Source organism: Lithobates pipiens, unplaced genomic scaffold, assembly GCF_037356315.1.
Source record: "Lithobates pipiens isolate NorthernLeopardFrog02 unplaced genomic scaffold, aLitPip1_a1.2 Scaffold_8, whole genome shotgun sequence".
NCBI lineage: Eukaryota > Metazoa > Chordata > Amphibia > Anura > Ranidae > Lithobates > Lithobates pipiens.
This window is the reverse complement of record NW_027507903.1, coordinates 378,429,379-378,449,450: the sequence shown is the minus strand read 5'-3', so window position 1 is coordinate 378,449,450 and position 20,072 is coordinate 378,429,379. Positions and strand designations below refer to the sequence as shown.

Here is a 20,072-nt window from a genome sequence, read left to right as displayed (position 1 = left end):
AGGGAAGTAAAGTTACCAGTGTTTCAGTAGCTGAACCTCTTTGGCACTTTATCAATGCCAATCCCCCCCTACCCAAAGGAATATCTTTATTCTATAACTTCCTCCAGCAAAAGCTTGCCTTTAGTAAATCTTGCCCCTTTCTGCGCTGGGAGGAGGACTTAGGTTGCACTTTTTCTGAGTTACAATGGTGCCATGCATTCAAAGCTAACTACAGGGCCTCGAGGTGTGTTGGGCACTGGGAGCTAGCTCAGAAAATTGCCCTACGCTGGTACCTTACTCCATTTAGGATCTCTAAATTTGGCCTTGCTGAGTCCTCCCCTCTGTGCTGGAGGAACTTTGGGGAGGTTGGTAACCTATTTCATATGTTCTGGTCATGTAAACATCTCAGAAGCTTCTGGAACACCATATTTCGTGCCATTTCTAATATCACAGGTTTCCTCTCTGCCCCTGAACCAGGCCTGGCAATTCTCAATTTGGGTATTGAAAAATACCCGCCTAACTTTAGAGTTGTTATATCCCACATCCTCCTGGTGGCTAGGTCATTGATAAGTAGATTTTGGAAAAATAATCAAGCTCCCAATGCCTCAGAGGTTTGGTCAACCACCCATTTACACTTTTCTTAGGAATCAATCCTAGCCCTCAGGATGGGGAAAAAAATTCAGTTTGATAACAATTGGCAAATTTGGGACACATGGTATAAGAGTACTCACTTGTCGTAATTTCTTACCCTGGAATATAGCCATCCCTGATACAATGTAACAAATGTTTACTGCAATCCACATTCTTATTCCTATAGGCTTCCCTCTTCGGACATATGACAGACCAGTCTTTAACAGTTCTTTGTTATTTTGTTTCCTGTTATGTTTTTTTTTGGTTTGCAGTATGTTCATCAAACTGCTTTATGCTTCTCCCTACTGTTTGCTTTGTGATATGCTATGTAATGGTGGGATGATGCGGGGAAGACACTAAGACTTTTTTCTCATTGTTCTGTAAATTTTCTTGTGAAAATCTTTCAATAAAAACTATTTACAAAAAAAAAGAAAATATTTGCTTATAAGAGCATATACATTTTTTTAAATTTAATATATATTCTCCCATCCTTTGGTCCTCCCTACCCCAATCTGTCCAACTGTCCCCTAATCTATCCATCTTTAGACGATCCCTGAAAACCCTTCTCTTCAAAGAAGCCTATCCTGCTTCTAACTAACACTGTTTTACTTCCTCCATCAGCTCATTCCCCACAGCTATTACCTTTTGTATCAATTGCCCCTCCCTTTTTAGATTGTAAGCTCTAACGAGCAGGGCCCTCTGATTCCTCTTGTATCAAATTGTAATGTAAATGTAATGTCTGCCCTCATGTTGTAAAGCGCTGGGCAAACTGTTGGCGCTATATAAAACCTGTATAATAATAATAATAATATTAATAGTACATGTTTTTGTAATGTCATAGATGCACATGTGTGGTTCCTAAAGAATACCCCTGAAGAAAGAAATTATCTGAAATGTCGGGTGAAAGATCGCGCTATATACACCGTTTGCTGCAATTTTGGTGTCTTGTATGCAGATTTGTATACATCCCAAAACAATTATTTATTGTCTTAACTATCATATTTTTAAACATGTTTTGCTAAATAAATACTTTTGCTGTATTTCAAATATGTCTCATACCCTTTGTATAGATATTAATGCCTTTAAAGTCTAGTTCAACCAATAATAAAACATGCTAATACTATCGCTGTCTCTTGATGAAGTGCATGCTGTTCTACAAAACGCTTAGAGATTACAGTTTGAGAGTGCACCAATTCAATTGATGTTTTTGATACTGTATATACTGTATGTCACTTCCTGTATCATGTGCATCCTGTGCTTGTTTTGTATGACACGTTAGTGTCTGCCTTTTGGTTGTGATTTCAACCTATATATGCAGTAAACATTGTACTTTTTTAACAACAGATACGGTACTTTATTTTGGCACAACTCTTTAACCCCTTAGAGCCAATGCATGTCAGTAACTGCACAGGGCCTTCCCTCTTAGCACAGCTTTATTGGCGTATTGCATGCAAATAAGTGGTCGCTCGGCGCCAAAGCCTGGCCGCCGAGAGGCCACATATTTGCTTGTGCTCTGCGCCAAGGAGTTAAAGTCCCATGGGCACAATCTTCTTTTTTGTTTTTTAGAATATGTGTTAGTCATGAATAAGGGCTGTACCTGCCAATAAACACACAGTTGTAGAGTATACACCAGAGTGCCGGCTTTTCCTTCCTTGTACAGATTGTATGGATGAGGATTCAGCTGCCTCTGCCAGAGCACTGGTGATAAAGCCTCATTATAACACTGAGAGGTAGCAGCACCTACTTTCACATATTTGGATATCCAGTTGAATGTGGCTAACTGCTACTTGCTATATCATAACCTGGACAATAATGAACCTTCAAAGGCTTTTTTTCATTTTGTGTATAATATATTGTTTAGTGATAACACCCTTTTTCTTTAGAGAAGCAAATATAGACCATGTCATACTTTTTAAATGTAAAATTAATGTGTATTTAAATTTATTTTTATTTAGGCTATGCTCCAGTAACTGGAATGTGTCACCCAGTACGAAGTTGTACACTTAATCATGAAGATGGGTTCTCCTCGGCCTTTGTAGTAGCTCATGAAACTGGCCATGTGTAAGTAGGATTGTGGCTACTGTTATTTTATTTTATTTTTTAGGGCAGTGCATTTAGTAATATAACATTTTTAGATACCAGAAATTAAACCATAATTAATTCTATAACAGGTTGGGAAGCTGAATTATAGGCCTCTAGTATGCCTTTAATGCCACAACATAGAAAGAAAAAACACACACATTTTTTTTTTTTTTCTATTTATTTATTAAGGTAAAAAAATAATAATAGTTAAAATTTGAAGGAATGTCCTTCCAAGGTGTTTGTATCCACCACCACTGAATAATGTGCAAAATCCACCGCAAGGGATGCTCACTTACCAGCTGATGGGGACCTCCTATCACAGAAGGTCACAAACAATTGTGGCTAATACCCAGCCAGGTCCTTTATCCACTGAAGGGATATCCAGATAGCATCTCTTACAAGCCTATATTCCAGGGACCAGTGCATGGTTGAACTCAGATAAGGAGACAGATAGGGGTCTCCTCAGTACTGATATCAAAACAGCCAAATGCCTCTGACTTGAACCTGCTGGAATGTACTCCGAGAGAGTAACTCATCATTTCAAATTGTGTGGAGTACCTCGGACCCTTTCTGCTTATCCGAGTTCAGCAATGCCCTGCTCTCTGGAATATAGGCTTGATGAGAGATGCCATATAGACATTCCTACACTGGAAAAACGGCCCTGGCTGGGTATTAGCCACACTTCTGTAATATGTCACCATTAGCTGGTAAGCGAGCATCCCTTGCAGTGGATTTTGCACTTTATTCAGTGGTGGTGGATACTAACACTTTGGAAGGACACTAAGAATTTGGAAGGACATTCCTTTGAATTTGGACTATTTTTTTATTTATTTTTTATTACCTCTTATTTATATAACACAATAAGGAAGATTTTTTATTCATTTTCATTCACACTATTTATGTTATATAATGCCATAGGCCAGTGGTTCTCAGCCCCGTCCTCAAGTACCTCCAACAGGTCATGTTTGCAGGTTTTCCTTTATCTTGCACGGGTGCTTTAAATCAGAATCAGTGGCTTGGTATTTTGGATAGCTATTTTATCTAAGATAAATTCCCAAAACATGGCCTGTTACTTGAGGACAGGGTTGAGAACCACTGCCATATGCCATGCAACATGGATATTTATTTTATTTATTTTTTTAATTTCACCTTCAGAATAATTTTGGCTTCAGTATGATTGAATATCAGAAATTAAAATATAACACTATTGGGATTGGCAACTGATGTACTTTAACAATAATCGCATGCAACCATCACTCCTCCCTCCTTCATGGTATATGTCTTCAATGTCTTCAATGCAATAAGAACAATGCTGGTACCCCACTTTAGAAAATGTTCATATCAGAACAGCATGGTAATGTTTTTTCAACAAATGTTTTGACTTATTAGGGCATTGATTTGGCTTATGGTATATTAAAGAGGAAGTAAACCCTGATGGGTTTACTTCCTCTTTTTTTCCCTGCAAAGGTAAAGCATAATGGACTACTATGCATCGCATAGTAGCTCATTATGTGTCACTTACCTGACACAGGAGCCAGCGAAGTCGCCGCTGTCACCTGTAGTCCGCCGCATCCATCTTGGTTGTGGCGTCTCTCGCAGCTCCGACGAATGACAGCGGAGAAGCCGCGATGACGTCACTCCCGCGCATGCGCACGGGAGTCGCGTCTCGGAGCTCCGACGCTGCCATTCGGCGGAGCCGCGATGACGTCACTCCCGCGCATGCGCACGGGAGTCGACAAATTAGGCAAATCCATTCTTGGACTTGCCGCATTTAGTGCGCCTGCGCGCCGCTGTCTACGGCGCATGCGCCGTAGACAGCGGTGCCCATTTTCGGGCAAATATCTCCTAAACCATATAGGTTTAGGAGATATTACTTGGACCTACAGGTAAGCCTTAATCTAGGCTTACCTGTAGGTCAAAGTTGTTTGGAAGGGTTTACTTCCATTTTAAAGTCCAACTAACCTGCCGGTTTACCAATTGCCTACGGGGACTTTTTTTTTACAATTATTTTATTTATTCAAGGGACACAGTCAAAGACAGACAACCGGGCAATCACAGTTTGTTATCTTACAACACGCTCCGTGTATACATTATATATGAGAGCATTGTCTTACATTCAAAAGACAACACAACATTTTGCTAAACTGAGACATCTCATAATTTTATGTGCAAGGTGCTAAGAAACTGCTTGGTACTGAGTGAGCATAGGGCAGTAAAACTATTGGTGTCAGTGTGAAGCTCTTTGGCGTGTCCCAGACTGGTCCCCATCCATTTTCAATTTATATACGAGCCACGTTTGGATCCTATCTATTCGGATCCGATGGGCCAAGAAACAAGGAGAGAGGAAGGATAGTTAAAAGGTATATAGCGGAAAAGAGGAAGAAGAAGTCAGAGAAAGGGGGTTGAGGGGAGGGGGAAGGGGGAGGAGGGGTAGGGGAGAGGTGGGGGTTGTGTGTCTGGGGGGTAAATCTGTGGTACTGGGCACTTTTACCCCCTATCTGCCCAGGCCAATTTTCAGCTTTCAGCACTGTCACACTTTGAACAACTTCACACAAATATAGCTTTCTTTTGGTGGTATTTAATCACCACTGGGTTTTTTCATTTTTTCCTAAAACAAACAAAAAAAGGCTGAAAATTTTGAAAAAAAAAACATATATATAGTTTTGTTATAAAATTTTACAAGCAGGTAATTTTTCTCCTTCACTGATGTATGCTGATGAGGTTCACGGATGGGCACTGATAAGCTGCTCTAATGGGAGCTGATAGGTGCCACTGATGAGGCGGTGCTGATGAGGTGACACTGATGAGGCTGCACTGATAGGTGGTACTGATGGGCACTGATAGGCGGCACTAATGGCCATTGGTTGGCGGCACTGGCGGGCATTGATTGGCAACAGTGGTGGCACTGTTGCGACTGCACTAATAATTAGGACACCGATAATCTGTGCCCTGATTATCAGCATCAATGTCCCTTCAACACAAGCTGGTTATTGGCTCTTCTATTCCTTTCCTCTTTTTGTCAGCGTGAGGAAAGAAAAGCCAATAAAAGGCTTGTGTTTACTTTTGTGATCAGCTCTCATTGGATACAGCTGATCATGTGGTAAAGGGCTGTTATTGGCCCTTTATCCCAATCTGTGATCAGCTGAGTGTGATCACAAGACAAGCTGCATGTACACCACAGCGGACATGCGGACAGCACGGTCACGGTCCATGTACTCCCTCCCAGTAAAGTACGTCCACACTTTAGCCGTCTATTGGCTATATTGTGTTCAGGAAGCCGTTAAATCAGCTAAATACATTCCAGATACATTAGAACAATAAGTGTATAAAGTCTTGTTTGCTTACTTTAGAAAGAAGCCACAGCCTGACGGTGTTAGGTAGCTTGTATATTTACCTGTCCACTGGTGGCCCTTGCCATCTGCTTCAACCTACCAGTGGTGGCTTGTGTCCCAATTATCCAACTCTAGATGAGGAACTCCTCCTTTGTTCAGCTGGTGCCCTATTTGCCTTACAGCTCCAGGCCTTTCATAGCCAAGTCAGACTGGGTATTTTAGCTAGCCTAAATAATGTTCTAGTTTTAGCGCCTGTCACCTTAGAGGGTGCCATGGCATTTGCTATATACATTGATGGTTGCCTACAGAAGAGACATTCAACATGTTATTCCACCTTATCTCTGGCACCCTTACCTGCAACCGAATCACCCAGGGCTCTTGGTTATAACAGATGCATGCAAAATTGGAGTCGGTTATCTGCCCTTTGCTGACATACTCTTGGCCTTTGCCTTTAATGTCCTTTCATAGTAATTTAAGTCGAAAATATCCTAATTTTCTCATCCTCAACTAGCATTCATATTGTCCTATCCAAGCTCCAGGAGCATTCTATCTATGCTAAACTTTCTAAATACATTTTCCACCAAACTCAAGTTTCCTTTGTTGGATACATCATTTCAGACACTGGAATCTATATAAATAAAACCAAAATAACAGCACACTTTCGTTTTATTTATATTGCAGGTGTATTACACTTTATAGCATGCAGCTCCACACTGCAATTTATTTTGATAATTGAGATTTGTTTATTTCTTTTCATTTGCGCGGGTCTGGGAGCTCTGTTGGTTCCTTTTACATATTAAGGTTGAATAAAGACACCAGTCCATCCTGAATGAGTATCCACAATTGTCCCTATCCCTGCACATTGCATCTCATCAAGATGCTCCTGGGGGCGTGGCCTAACTCCGGACGAAGATGGATGCCTAATCCCTGAGCTCCAGCACTCGGGAGAACAATCTATCTTAATCAGGGCTAATTTCAAGTCATCCACGCCAGGGATCGGCGGATCGGAGCTCCCCATTGCCTCAGGCACAGATGGAGCATCAGCAGCAGCCACCAGTGAGCATTCCAGCGATGTTCCGGACGTCCCACGGAGAAGGCCTCAAAGCCGCGGCCTCGCCTAAGGCGCCCATGCCGCCCGGCGGCTCCACGGCCATCGCGGAGACCGCGAACGGAGCGAACGGACCACAGAGGCAAGAAACACTCCAGCCCCAACCGTTCGGCCTAGCAGACCTTCAGGCCAACCTTCAAGCTATGTCTATGGACATAAAAGCCTCCTTTTCCGCTGCCATCAATGAAATAAGAGCAGACATACAAGGCATAGCAGCAAGAACTGGAGCAATGGAGCAAGCCTCAGCTCATCAGGCAGAAGCAATAAAGCAGGTACAAAAAAACGCTGACATACATTTAAATCACATCATAGATATGCACCGCCGCATTGAAGATTTGGACAATAGGGGGAGGAGACACAATATTAGAATCAGAGGAGTCCCAGAAATGACTGACCAAAACCCAGTAGAACAGACTGCTGCCGCACTATTTAATGACATCCTGGACAGACCCCCTGACTCCCCTATTGAATTTGAAAGGATCCACAGAGCTCTGCGGCCCAGGGGTAGAGATGATGATCCACCTAGAGACATAATCTGCTGTCTGGTCAATTTCCCCCTGAAGGAAGCGATTCTTAAAAAAGCGAGAGAAAAAGGCAGAATCATTTTTAATGGAAATGAAATCGAACTGTACCAAGACCTATCAAATATCACGCTACAGCAACGCAAAGCCTTACGCCCGATCACGGAGTAACTACGCACCAGAGGCATTCCATACAGGTGGAAATTCCCCTTTTGCCTATCTGCCACGTGGAGAGGCCACACAGCGCTATTGCACACACCAGAAGACCTACAGTCATTTGCCGAAACTCTAGATCTCCCCAGAATTGAAGTACCAGACTGGTATAGCTCCTTCACACCGAGCGAATCGTGGATAGCAATTTCCAACAACCTCACTCCAAGAACCCAAAGAAACAGAGACCGTCGCCGCAGATCACCATCTCCGCACTACAACAGAAGAAATGCTCTCCAAAGAAGTCCTGGCATCTCCCCACCCAGACGCAGAGACCGCATGGATCACCAAGAGCAAATGGACACCTGATCTCATATCTTCCATGTTAAGTCAAACCTCTAGAAGTTCCCACAAAATGTGACTTTGCCTACTCTGCGCTTCGATTACTCTTTTCTGTTCTCTTTTTACCTCCGCTCTGTTCTCACCTTTTATCTCATCACCTTTTTCCCCTTTGTATTCTGTCTCATAACTCCCTCTCTCTCGCAAAGAAGGACATTTCAAGGAAAACCTGGTAAGAGCCTCTGTGAGGGGAATAAAGGGCAAGAGAGGGGTCACGAAAGAGTAAGAAGAATACATTTCTTCTATGCCTACCTGCTCTGATTCATACAGACCTGATTCATGAATAGATAACCTCACAGATTTGGGTTATTAACACCCCTCCAGAGCTGACATTTTGAGTCACTACAGTAATGAGCACCTTCCTTACTGTGACATTGTCCCTAAACATCCCTGATCAACCAAGTTGTTGATCAATTATTCATTCTTTAAAGATATGGTGCAATACCGAAAGGGGGGGGGGGGGGGGAGAAGGGGAGAATAGAGTGGGGAGGGTAAAGTTAGAATTTTAAATTCTTCAAGGTACTTCAATGCTCTAACAGTTAGTCTTGTTGTCGCTTTGACTGTAATTACAATTTAGGGTTAAAGTCACAAAATGCCATTTTCTCGGCATTCTAAGGTTAACAAATTTATTGATCAGAACACAGCCTGCTAGTTATGTCTTTACATAGTATAAAATGTTCGTATGTGTGTGTTCTCAATACCGTAGATATGTTTATCTCGATAATAGAACTGATTATAAGATGATCAAGATTCATGCATTGTTGATACGGGTTAAAATTGTTTAAAGTTCAGAATTCTTACAGAGTTGTTATTTATGGCGATAGGGCTGAGGGAGATTTCCTCCCCCTCGGAAGGTTGATGGTTTATATTCTAATCGTTAGATTGCAACCAATCTTCTACCCTCCTATTCTCCGCTAGGAGAGACACTTAGATCAGCCCACCGACAACACAATCGCTATCTCAACTAGGCCACCAATCACTATCATACATCTCAGATACTCGCTTCCACGCTACATACTATCTCCTATGGTCAAACACAGACATAGAGGATAGTTTAACACCTGATATTATAGTTATAGGTCAAAACACAAACCTAACCTACCGTTATGTCTCATTGTTGGTACACTGTTCTTAGTATAAGGTGCACCTGACACAAACCTCTCATAGGTTAGACAAAATAGCTTTCACTAAAGGTTAGCCAACCGCTCCACTGGTTTTTTTTTGTAGACACTCGAATTACTTGATTATTCCTTTCAAGCCATATGTCTTGGTACACCCTCACTGTTTCTGCCCCGTCATGTTTCTCCAGTAGTACACTAAGGGCTAAAATACAATAACCCGTCCCTGAAACTTTCTAATAGATAGTAGGTCTAATACCAACCCCTACCCTGGCCCAATCTATCAAGAAAACGCCCTAATCTAATTAAGAATTATCTCAATGACTTCTCCCGAGTGCAGGAAGTTATCCCATAGTAAGAAGAGAAATTTACAAAGAAAAAAGAAAGGAAGAAACTAACAGGAGAGAAGAGGAAAAACGTCTTTCTTTTTAGTATACCGCTAATCAATTAGCAACCACAAGCATCCATTGAGCCCTGAGTAGTCCCCGTTCTCACACAAAGGGCAATCTCTCTTGCTCTTTGAACAAACCGGATCCCTACAAGGGTAGACTAGCAGGTCTATCTCTACCCCCGGTCAAACCCCCTTTACACATTCCTCCCCCACGCCCCTTCTCCCCCCCCCTACCCCCCCTTTTTTATTTTTTTTTATTTTCTGTTTCTCTGAAACATACCCCTTCACCTAGAAGTATACAACCAAACTCTAAGATGACTAACTGTAAACAGAATTCCACTCCACTAATGATCAAACTTCTCTCAATTAATGCCAAAGGACTTAACATACCTGAAAAAGGACCAAACTACTCAATGAACTCCACAAACACAAAGCAAATATCATATGTATCCAAGAAACACATTTCAAATCCGAAAAGTTCCCGAAACTACAAGACAAAAGATTCCCTTTTGCCTACCACGCCACAAACCCCGAAGGGAAAACAAAAGGGGTCTCAATTTTGATTTCCAGACAGACATCATTCCAACTCCAAGACTCTATGACTGACCCTGGAGGCAGATTTATATTTTTAAAAGGTAAACTTGGCAATCACCCCATCACTATTGCAAACATATATGCTCCAAATTCTAAACAGGTAGCCTTTTTCCGTAAAATCAAAGACCTGCTAACGACATTCGCGTCCGGTATTCTCATCCTAGTGGGTGACTTTAACATCCCGCTAAACCCCGCAATAGACACCTCAAATTGAGCGTCGAGCCTACCATACAGAGCATTAAAACAAATTAAAATTCAGTTACAAAACCTTATGTTACACGATTCCTGGAGAACTCTCAATCCCCAATCCAAGGACTTCACATTCTTTTCCAGCGTCCACCAAAAGTATTCAAGAATAGATTACTTCTTTATGACACAATCAGACCTATCACAACAATCCACCAAATAATGGACAAACAAGGCAAATTACAATCCTCGAATGAGGAGATTGCAAAACAATTCGAATTGTATTATCAGTCTCTTTATAATATCCCTTCCAATCCCAAAAGTCCGCTAAAATCAGACCTAAGAGCCAACCTTATCCAAGACTTTCTAAATAAATACAGTCCACCCCGAATCTCAGACGCCACTGCCCAAAAACTTGAAGAACCGATCTCTGGCACGGAACTAGACTAAGCTATAAAAGAGATGAAAATAGGAAAAGCCCCAGGCCCCGATGGATTACCCCTACAATATTACAAGACTTTCATCGAAATACTAAAACCACAATTTCTGAAATCTTTCCAATCACTACACTCTGAGAAACGCCCCCCCAAACAATTACTAGAAGCCCATATAACTGTAATACCCAAGGAAGGCAAGGACATAACTCAGGTCACAAACTATAGGCCGATTTCCTTAATTAACGTTGATGTAAAACTTTGTGCGAAAATTTTAGCAAACAGAATACTACCTTTAGTAACATCCCTAATAACCCTAGACCAAGTGGGCTTTATTCCTGGCAGAGAGGGAAGAGACAACACGACCAAAGCTTTAAATATTAGTCACTGGTTAACTTCAAAACAAAAACAAGGATTCTTTCTCTCCCTCGATGCGGAGAAGGCGTTCGATAGGGTGGCATGGGATTTCATAGACGCAGTATTGAATCATATAGGAATACTACCCCAAATGAGATCTTACATCAATGTACTATATTCCAATCTGACTGCACGAGTTCGTGTAAACAACCACCTATCGAACGCCTTCAACTTACGAAATGGCACCAGACAAGGTTGCCCACTCTCCCCACTCCTATTTGTCCTCACTCTGGAACCACTATTAAATAAAATCAGAGCAAACAATGACATTAAGGGAATAGAAATCCAAAATAACACCTACAAAGTTGCAGCATTCACCGATGATATGCTACTCTTCCTATCGGAACCTCACACATCCTTGCCTAACCTCCTCAAAGATCTGGAACATTTCCATCTTCTCTCCAATCTAAAAATCAACCACTCCAAATCAAACACTCTTAATATCACTTTGCAGCCAAGTTCTGTTGAACTCTGCAAGAAAAATCACCCATTTATCTGGGCTGAAAAGAGTATCACATATTTGGGCATTGAAATTCCCTCAGATTTAAAAAAACTATACCAATTAAACTATATACCCATCCTAAAAGAAACACGAGATGACTTGAGAAGATGGAACGCCCTAAACATCTCGTGGTTTGGCAGGGCCTCACTAATAAAAATGACAATCTTACCCAGATACCTATACGTTATGCAAACTATCCCCATCAAAGTGCCACTATCCTTTTTTACAGCCTTTCGTAAAGCGTGCTCCCTGTTTATATGGAGGGGCAAAACCCCCAGAATAAAATTTGCCAGACTAAACCTCCCTAAACACAAGGGTGGTATAGCTCTCCCAGACCTTAGGAAATACCACCAAGCAACACTTTTAACCCGTATAGTAGACTGGAACATTCATCAAGCTGTTAAGGATTGGGTGACGTTAGAACAATCTCAGTTCACCTCCTCAATCAAGTCACTTTCGTGGATCCACCCTAAACACCACTCTAATCACATCAAAACGCACCCCTTAGTTGGACCCACATTAGAAATCTTCCACAACACATTCAAATCCAAAATCCCCACCCCTTGGTATAGTCCTCTCACACCTCTGAGAAATAACCCTGACTTCCCACCAGGATTAGACAGAAACTTTCTTTTACTCAATTGGCCACATAAAGAAATCCTTGCCAAACATTTCTTCAAAAATGGGAAAATACTCTCTAGAGAAGACCTCCATGACACTATAACACCTTTCCAAATACCCCATTGGAACTATATTCAAATTAGACACTTCCTGACCAACAAACAGACAACGCACCTTTGGACGAAACCCCTAACGACTGTTGAAGACCTATGTACGAAGAAAGACCCACATAGACATATTATATCGATCATATATAACTCACTATTTGAAGGGGCATCCGATCTGTCCATAAAAACGTCTGAACATTGGGAAAGAGACCTTGATATCTCAATATCCGAAAAACAATGGGAAAAATTATATATTTACGCACACAAAGGGTCACTAAATGTAGCCACTCAGGAATGTAGCTATAAAATCTTGTCCAGATGGTATAGGACCCCCTCTATGCTACACAAGTTCTCCCCCTCATCCTCAGAAAAATGCTGGAGATGCAAACGAGAAGAGGGCTCGATGCTCCACGTGTGGTGGTCCTGCCCCTTAATCCAGACCTTCTGGATGGAGGTTCACGAAACAATCAACAAAATCTCCTCAGAACACTTGAACTTTAACGCAGCACAATACCTCCTTCACTTAAATGACATCCCCAAGAAAATCTATCTGAAATCACTGCCAATGTTTATGGTCAATGCTGCACGACATTGTATCCCCGTCCACTGGCGCTCTGAGGCCATTCCAACGAAAAAGGAATGGTTTTGGAGAATTAACAACATAGAGCAGATTGAAGAACTTATAAGTGTATCTCAGGAAAAAATTACAAAATTCTTTGCAACCTGGCATGAATGGATAGAATATAAAAGCTCGCAGGAATATAAATCAATTGTAAACCATTAGAAAATTACTTCTATAAGAGAAAAACTCAGGTAGAACTGAAATACACCTTGTAATTATAAGTACTTTTCTCACTGTACTGCTCCCCCCCCCCCCCCCCCTATATTAAACCTTTTTTTTTTTTTCCCTCCCTCTCCTTCCTTTCCTCACCCTTTACCCCTCCCCACCCCTATACTTCCCCCCCCATACTCTGGGTACAGTTAGCCAAACTACCATCTGACCTTCAGTATTATGATGGAATAATCTGCTTATTTTTTCATATATATATATATTGTACTGTCTACATGAATATTTTTCCTAATCTCCTTTGTAACTGTACTCTATTATTATCACATGTATAATATGCGACATTATATGTCTTTTTTCTATGATGAATCTTATGTTCTGGTTCACTCAATAAACTTTGTGAAACAAAAAAAAAAAAAAAAAAGATGCTCCTCCATTATATATTATTTATTTAAGGTACCCATATATTGCTGTCAATTTATGCAGCACACCGCACACACATTGGTCCCCATGCCCAAGGAGCCCACAATCCAAGGTTCCCAACTCACATTCATATATTAGGGCCAATTTTGGACAGAAGCCAATTAACCTATCAGCATGTCTTTGGAGTGTGGGAGGAAACTGGAGTACCCAGAGGAAACCCACGCAGGCACAGGGAGAATATGCAAACTCCAGGCAGGTAGTGTCATGGTTGGGATTCAAACTAGGTGAGAGTGCTACCATCTATACCACTGTACTGCCAATTCTCCTTTTCCTTTACCTTTTCTAAACTGGAATCCACAGTATATGAATTCTGAAAAAGTCTAGCTGGTCCTCAGTTGGGCTCTACCCACAAGATTTGAAAGCATCAATATGACCATTACTTTATTGGCTTTGTCAACTTCTACAGAGAATTCATCATAAAGACTTATTTCAGCTACTGTACTCTCACCAGACCCTACCCTACTGGATTTCTTAGATGTTGATGCCTTGGAAGTTGGAGTTAGAGCTGCTCTCACAACATTCCTTGTATTCAACCGTATTGTAAATGTAGAGTCTCCCTTTATTTTGTAAAGTACTGTGCATAGTATTATTGGTAACGGACACGTAGATAGAAAAAAAAGATTGCACAAACCTAAAACACATTATTAAATAATCACACAAAAACGCATAACGTGTGAAGGAATCAGTATATGTGATTTGATTGTGTTAAAAAGTCCCAATAAAACACATTTTTTTTAAAATAAAGTGACAATGAAAATAAGCTCCGATTATTGTGTTGGAGAGTCCCAAATCATAAAAAAAAAAACTTGAAATGAAGTAACAATGAAGGCAACTTCTGGTGCAAGCACCTAGAAATCTGTAATGGCAGCTGGTCAGTACTTTATATCCAAACGGAGAAGTAAACTAAAAAGCCAGATGGCCTCCTACCAGACACAATGGACACCAACTTATAGGGATCAAGCTCGCCTGATATGCACAGTAATCAATTGTGATTCTCCCCAATGTGTGATGTCACCTCACACCAGCTGGCAGTCTGAAAACCTGTGGCTGTGTCTTTGTATTGTATTTCTTCACTGTGCTTAAGATAATTTTATGGAATAAACTACAATTATTTACTGCACCATGAAGTTCTTTTTCTTCTAAACCTTTTATACCTACTGGATGAGCATCAAGCAGAGTGATTGGAAGGTGGTAAATTTATTAAATGTCTCGTTGTCCTTGACGGAGGAGAATAGCTAGTGTTTGGAGCGAACCAGGTGGAACATCACAGCTCATTACTGTGAATATCAGGCGAGCTTGATCCCTATAATTTGATGTCCATTGTATCCGGTAAGAGGTCATCTGGCTTTTTAGCTTACTTCTCCGTTTGGATATAAAGTACTGACCAGTTGCCATTTTAGATTTGTAGGTGCTTCATTGTTATTTCATTTCAATTTTTCTTGTGATTTGGGACTCTGTAATACAATAATCAGAGGTTGCTTTCATTGTCACTTTATTTGAAAATAATTTTAGTTTTTTGGGGACTTTTTAAAACAATCGAATCACATGGACCAATCCCTGGACGTCGTCTTGAGAACACGCTTGCCACGCACCCCCTTGGGGTATGCTTCGGGAAATGTCTGTGATGGCTGTGTCCAAGGGATCACAGATTGGGGTAAAGGACCAATTACAACATCCCTTCACCATGTGATCAGTTGTGTCCAATCACATGTCTTCACATGCAAACAGTCCTGCTGGTTGTCGGCTCCCCTTTCCTCTTACAGAGACAGTGTGTGGGAAAGGAGAGCCAAGCTGACAGGGCACAGTGAATACAGCTTTGGCACTGATCATCAGTGCCCTGATAATTAGTGCAGCCTCATCAGTGCAGCTTATCAGTACCACCTATCAGTGCAGCCTCATCAGTCCCTGTCCATGCCTGTCAGCGCATATCAGTGCAGCCTCATTACCGCACATCGATGAGGAAGAAAAATTACTTATTTGCAACATTTTATAACAAACTAAGAAAAATGTGTTCTTTTCATTTTCAATGTTTTCAGTCTTTTTTAAATTTATTTAGCAAACAATAAAAACCCCAGTGGTGATTAACTTTCACCAAAATAATGCTCCATCCATCAAAAAAAAAAAAAAAAAAAAATATATATATATATATATATATATATATATATATATATATATATATATATATATATATATATAAATGTATTTGGCTACAGTGTTGCATGACCGCACAATTGTCATTCAAAGTGTGACAATGCCAAAAGCTGAAAAGTGGCCTGGATAGGAATGGGGTGAAAATGCCTGTTATTGAAGTGGTTAAAGTCGAACAAAAGGATTTTATTTATTTTTTTCATTTTGGAGTTATGCCTGGTACACACAATGAGATTTTTGTTGCATGCTAATCTCATATCTGAGATGAAGTGTTTACTAAAGTTACAAAAATTCTTGCACCACAATAAAAATTCAGAAGTGATGTAATATGTTGTAGTATATTTGTATTGTATTTTTAAATGGCAAAAGTACTAAATAAATGGAAATCTTATGATTTAGTATTGTATGAGAAAAATGTTGTGCTTGTCCGATCGGATAATATTGGATGAACTGTCATAATCGGCTCTCCAAAGCCCTATACTAACAATCGTACAATCGCTTCAAAAGTGGTATTTTTTTATACGATTTTCTGATTGTGTGGACAGGCCTTAAGAAAGGGTTATGACCTCTGTCAGTTTTCGATCCCATAGGGGAAATTTCCCTTCACTTCCTGTCCCATAGCCAAAACAGGTGAGAAAATATCCCTCCAAAGTGAGGGAATCCAAGGGTATTACCAGGATCACTAGAGCTAGAGTTCCCATTGGAATTTTTTTTTTCTCTAGCACTGTTCTGGTGTCAACCTCAAATTTGGAATTTTCTTTTACTTTCACTTTAAATGATAATGGTAAACAGGACAAATATATGATGGGGGCACAGACCACAATAAAAACTGGTGTTCTAATCCCTGTTCACGCTATTCAAAAATAAAAAGTAAAGAAATGCCTTAACTTAATAATTATGTTTAGTAATGTATTTATTATATGGAATATTTATGGAATAATATTATGACTGACTCTCTGTCCCATAGCTTCTTGCCTTTGGTTATGCCACAGTGCCCAGGGAATGTCCTTCTGCTCATACAGTTTCTGGAACTACTTTCTGTTCATCTCCTGGCCAGTGAAGCAGACACCTGAAGGAGGTCTCATCTTCAAGGTTGTTTGTACCTCCTTGCCATTATTCCTGAACTGCATGTCAGCCTGGTGTATCTAAGACTCTGGCCATAATCTCCCATGACTTATGGTGGCCCTCAATGAGAAAAGATGTAATTCTGTACATTTATTCTTGTGAAGTCTGTAAAAACGCCTATAATCAATTCTTCTGAGCTCCTTTATGTGTTGCCCATTCCCAACTATCCTTGTTATCACCTTTCCATGCCAACATACCTTGTTTCCTTGGTTTCATGACCATCTGGGTTTTTATGGATTGTTTTGTTTATAACATAAAGAAAAAGATGCAGTGCATTTCAATTACAGGCCACAATCGTTACATAGTTACATAGTAAGTTTGAATAAAGACACCAGTCCAACCTGAGTGAGTGTCTACAATTGTCCCTATATGCCTGTACATCGCACCCTACCATCAGTCCCTACCCTCAAGGAGCCCACAATCCAAGGTCCCCATATATATACTAGGGCCAATTTTTGCACAGAAGCCAATTAACCTATCTGCATGTCTTTGGAGTTTGTGAGGAAACCAGAGTACCTGGAGGAAACCCACGCAGGCACAGGGAGAACATGCAAACTCCAGGCAGGTAGTATTATGGTTGGGATTCGAACCAGCGACCCTTTTTACTGCTAGGCGAGAGTGCTAACCACTACACCACTGTGCTGCCCTAATGATGCAATACAACAGTCTTTAGGATACACATCACAGTCACAAAAATCAATAGACATCAAAAGAATGCAATAAGGGGGTGTGGTCTCGTCATGGAAGCGTGAAGACGGGTTTTCCCTGAGCTCCCACGCCACGGCTCCCTGTCAGCCTACCCAGTCCAGCTTACCGCACATTCAGACTTCTCAGCACCGCACACGTAACCTGGGAGGAGATTCGCTAGCCCCGGTGCCACGGTATCGCCTGCATGGAGCGGTTCCTCATGCCGATTCAGCCGGCCGCCTCAACCCCAGACCCGTCCAAGATGGCGACGGCGCCTGCCGCGAGGATGGAGCTCGCTATGTCGGCGCCTATCGGAGGTGAACGGTACGATCGAGGCAATGATTGCCCTTGCCTCCCACGCTCGCGGTCACTAACATCTCTGGGCAGCCCTGGAGGGGACATGGGAGGCTCAGCGCAGTGGACTTCCAGGGACACAAAGGCCTCCCATTACCAGGCCTCCATCCGGGACACACAGCAGATTATGGTGCAGGGCTCTGGGACTGCCGCTCCCCTGTTAGAAACCCCAAGAGGCCCCTCCGCCACACTTTTTAATGAACAGACACTATGGGCACTGTTACAAAAGCTCCCCACTAGGGATGATCTGGACTCTCTGGCGTCCAGAATGGAGGCGGCACTCCGCGGAGAGCTTACCAGCATCAAACAGGAGGTTTCAGACGTTTCCACGCGGGTCTCCTCGGTTGAGGCTGAGGCCGCCACCCTCCGCCAAGATGTCACCGGTCTACAGGCCATGAGAGGGGAGGTGTTAGATCAAGTTGCACAGCTGCATCTCTTGGTAGATGACCTGGAGAACCGTAATCGCAGGCGCAACATAAGAATGTATGGCCTGCCGGAAGCCACCCACCAGGCGGACCTCAAAGCGACTGTTACAGCCATATTTAATAATTGCCTGGAGCGCCCCTCGGAAACACCCATTGAAATTGACAGGGTGCACAGGACCCTGGGTCCCAGAACGCCAGCCGCAGACAGGCCCAGAGACGTTTTATGTTGCTTGCATAACTACTCCCTCAAGGAAAACATAGTGCAACGGGCCTGGCACAGAGGACATTTGGATTTCGATGGAGCACAAGTCATTTTTTTCCCCGACGTCTCCCAGAGGACCCTACAGATGCGACGATGTATGAAGCAACTTCTGGAGAAGCTCACCGAACACGGGATTGCGTACAAGTGGGGCCACCCTTTCCACCTTATAGCGAGGAAGGGAGGCCACTTGTACACCCTACGACACCCTGCGGAGGTCCCTGCCTTCCTTAACTCCCTGGAACTGCCCTCGGTGACGCTACCCGATTGGCTGACAGTGGATTCTCCTCCAAATGGCACCATCTCCGTGGCTTACCCGGCGGGAAGGCCTCAGAGATCCCAACGCAATCGGGGACCCTGGAACAGAAGACCGCAGGCCCCGCAAGACTACTTTGGTTTAACTCTGTTCTTGTTGCCTCCCCCTATCCCAGCTGCATAGACTTGCTGGATATCCCTGGAAACCAACTGTATCCCACCTGTTTGCTGGCCTCGGTTCAGGGGCATTAACCGTTCTAGGAGTCAGTGGCTCAGGCTTGAACTACTAAGGGCTGTGAGCCGTCCTGATCATAACAAGAACTCAAGTTGGTGCACACATTTGTAATGTTGCCCAGGGAGTAGCGGGACCCGGCACAGGGTGCTGCCATAGACTGTACGGGGGAGGGGACCGAGGGGCATGCATCAGGGTGATATGCTCATCTACTTCTTGTGTACCACAAGTCTGACTCAATTGTTGTCCTTACTCTGGATCATTGATATGGGTTTTTTTATTGCTCTTATTGCATTTTACTCCTGTTATATTTCTGTTCTCTGGGGGGGGGCAGCCGGTGCACTCGGGCATTTTACAGAGCTAGCTCTATCTAAAGTGCCCAGGGCCCCTCGCCGAATGCTGGCCTCCGGGGATCTCCTTTTGCTGCCAGCATATCAAAACGGTGGTTGTCCCGGGTTTACTGTTGGCCGCTGGCCTGGAGGGTGGGGGGGCAGGGGGGAGTTAGGCCATGTCGGACGCGGGGGAGGGGATGGGTTGGTCTCCCTCCCGCGCCTGACCCGTCCTCCCGCCCCTCGGCATCCCCTCCCCTCGGGGAGGGTCTTTGTCCTATTCTCCCGCTGTGCCGGGGGCTTGGCGAAGGTGATCGGTCATGGTCACTTGGTGGGGGCACCATTTGAAAGCTAGGGGACCCCAGGTCCGTTCCCATGAACCGGGGTGTCGCGGGTGGAGGGCGGATTCCCCTGCTG

The 20,072-nt window shown here is 42.7% G+C and overlaps 1 protein-coding gene across 4 annotated transcripts in view; it reads left to right on the top strand.

Moving 5' to 3' along the window:
- Window positions 1-20,072, top strand: part of LOC143964080 (A disintegrin and metalloproteinase with thrombospondin motifs 2-like) — a 1,751,863-nt gene that overhangs the window by 633,944 nt on the left and 1,097,847 nt on the right. For all 4 annotated transcript variants that reach the window (XM_077473787.1, XM_077473788.1, XM_077473790.1 and 1 more), the window contains exon 7: window positions 2,565-2,670. In XM_077473787.1, the coding sequence (XP_077329913.1) occupies window positions 2,565-2,670 (106 nt within the window). The remainder of the gene's footprint in view (window positions 1-2,564; window positions 2,671-20,072) is intronic.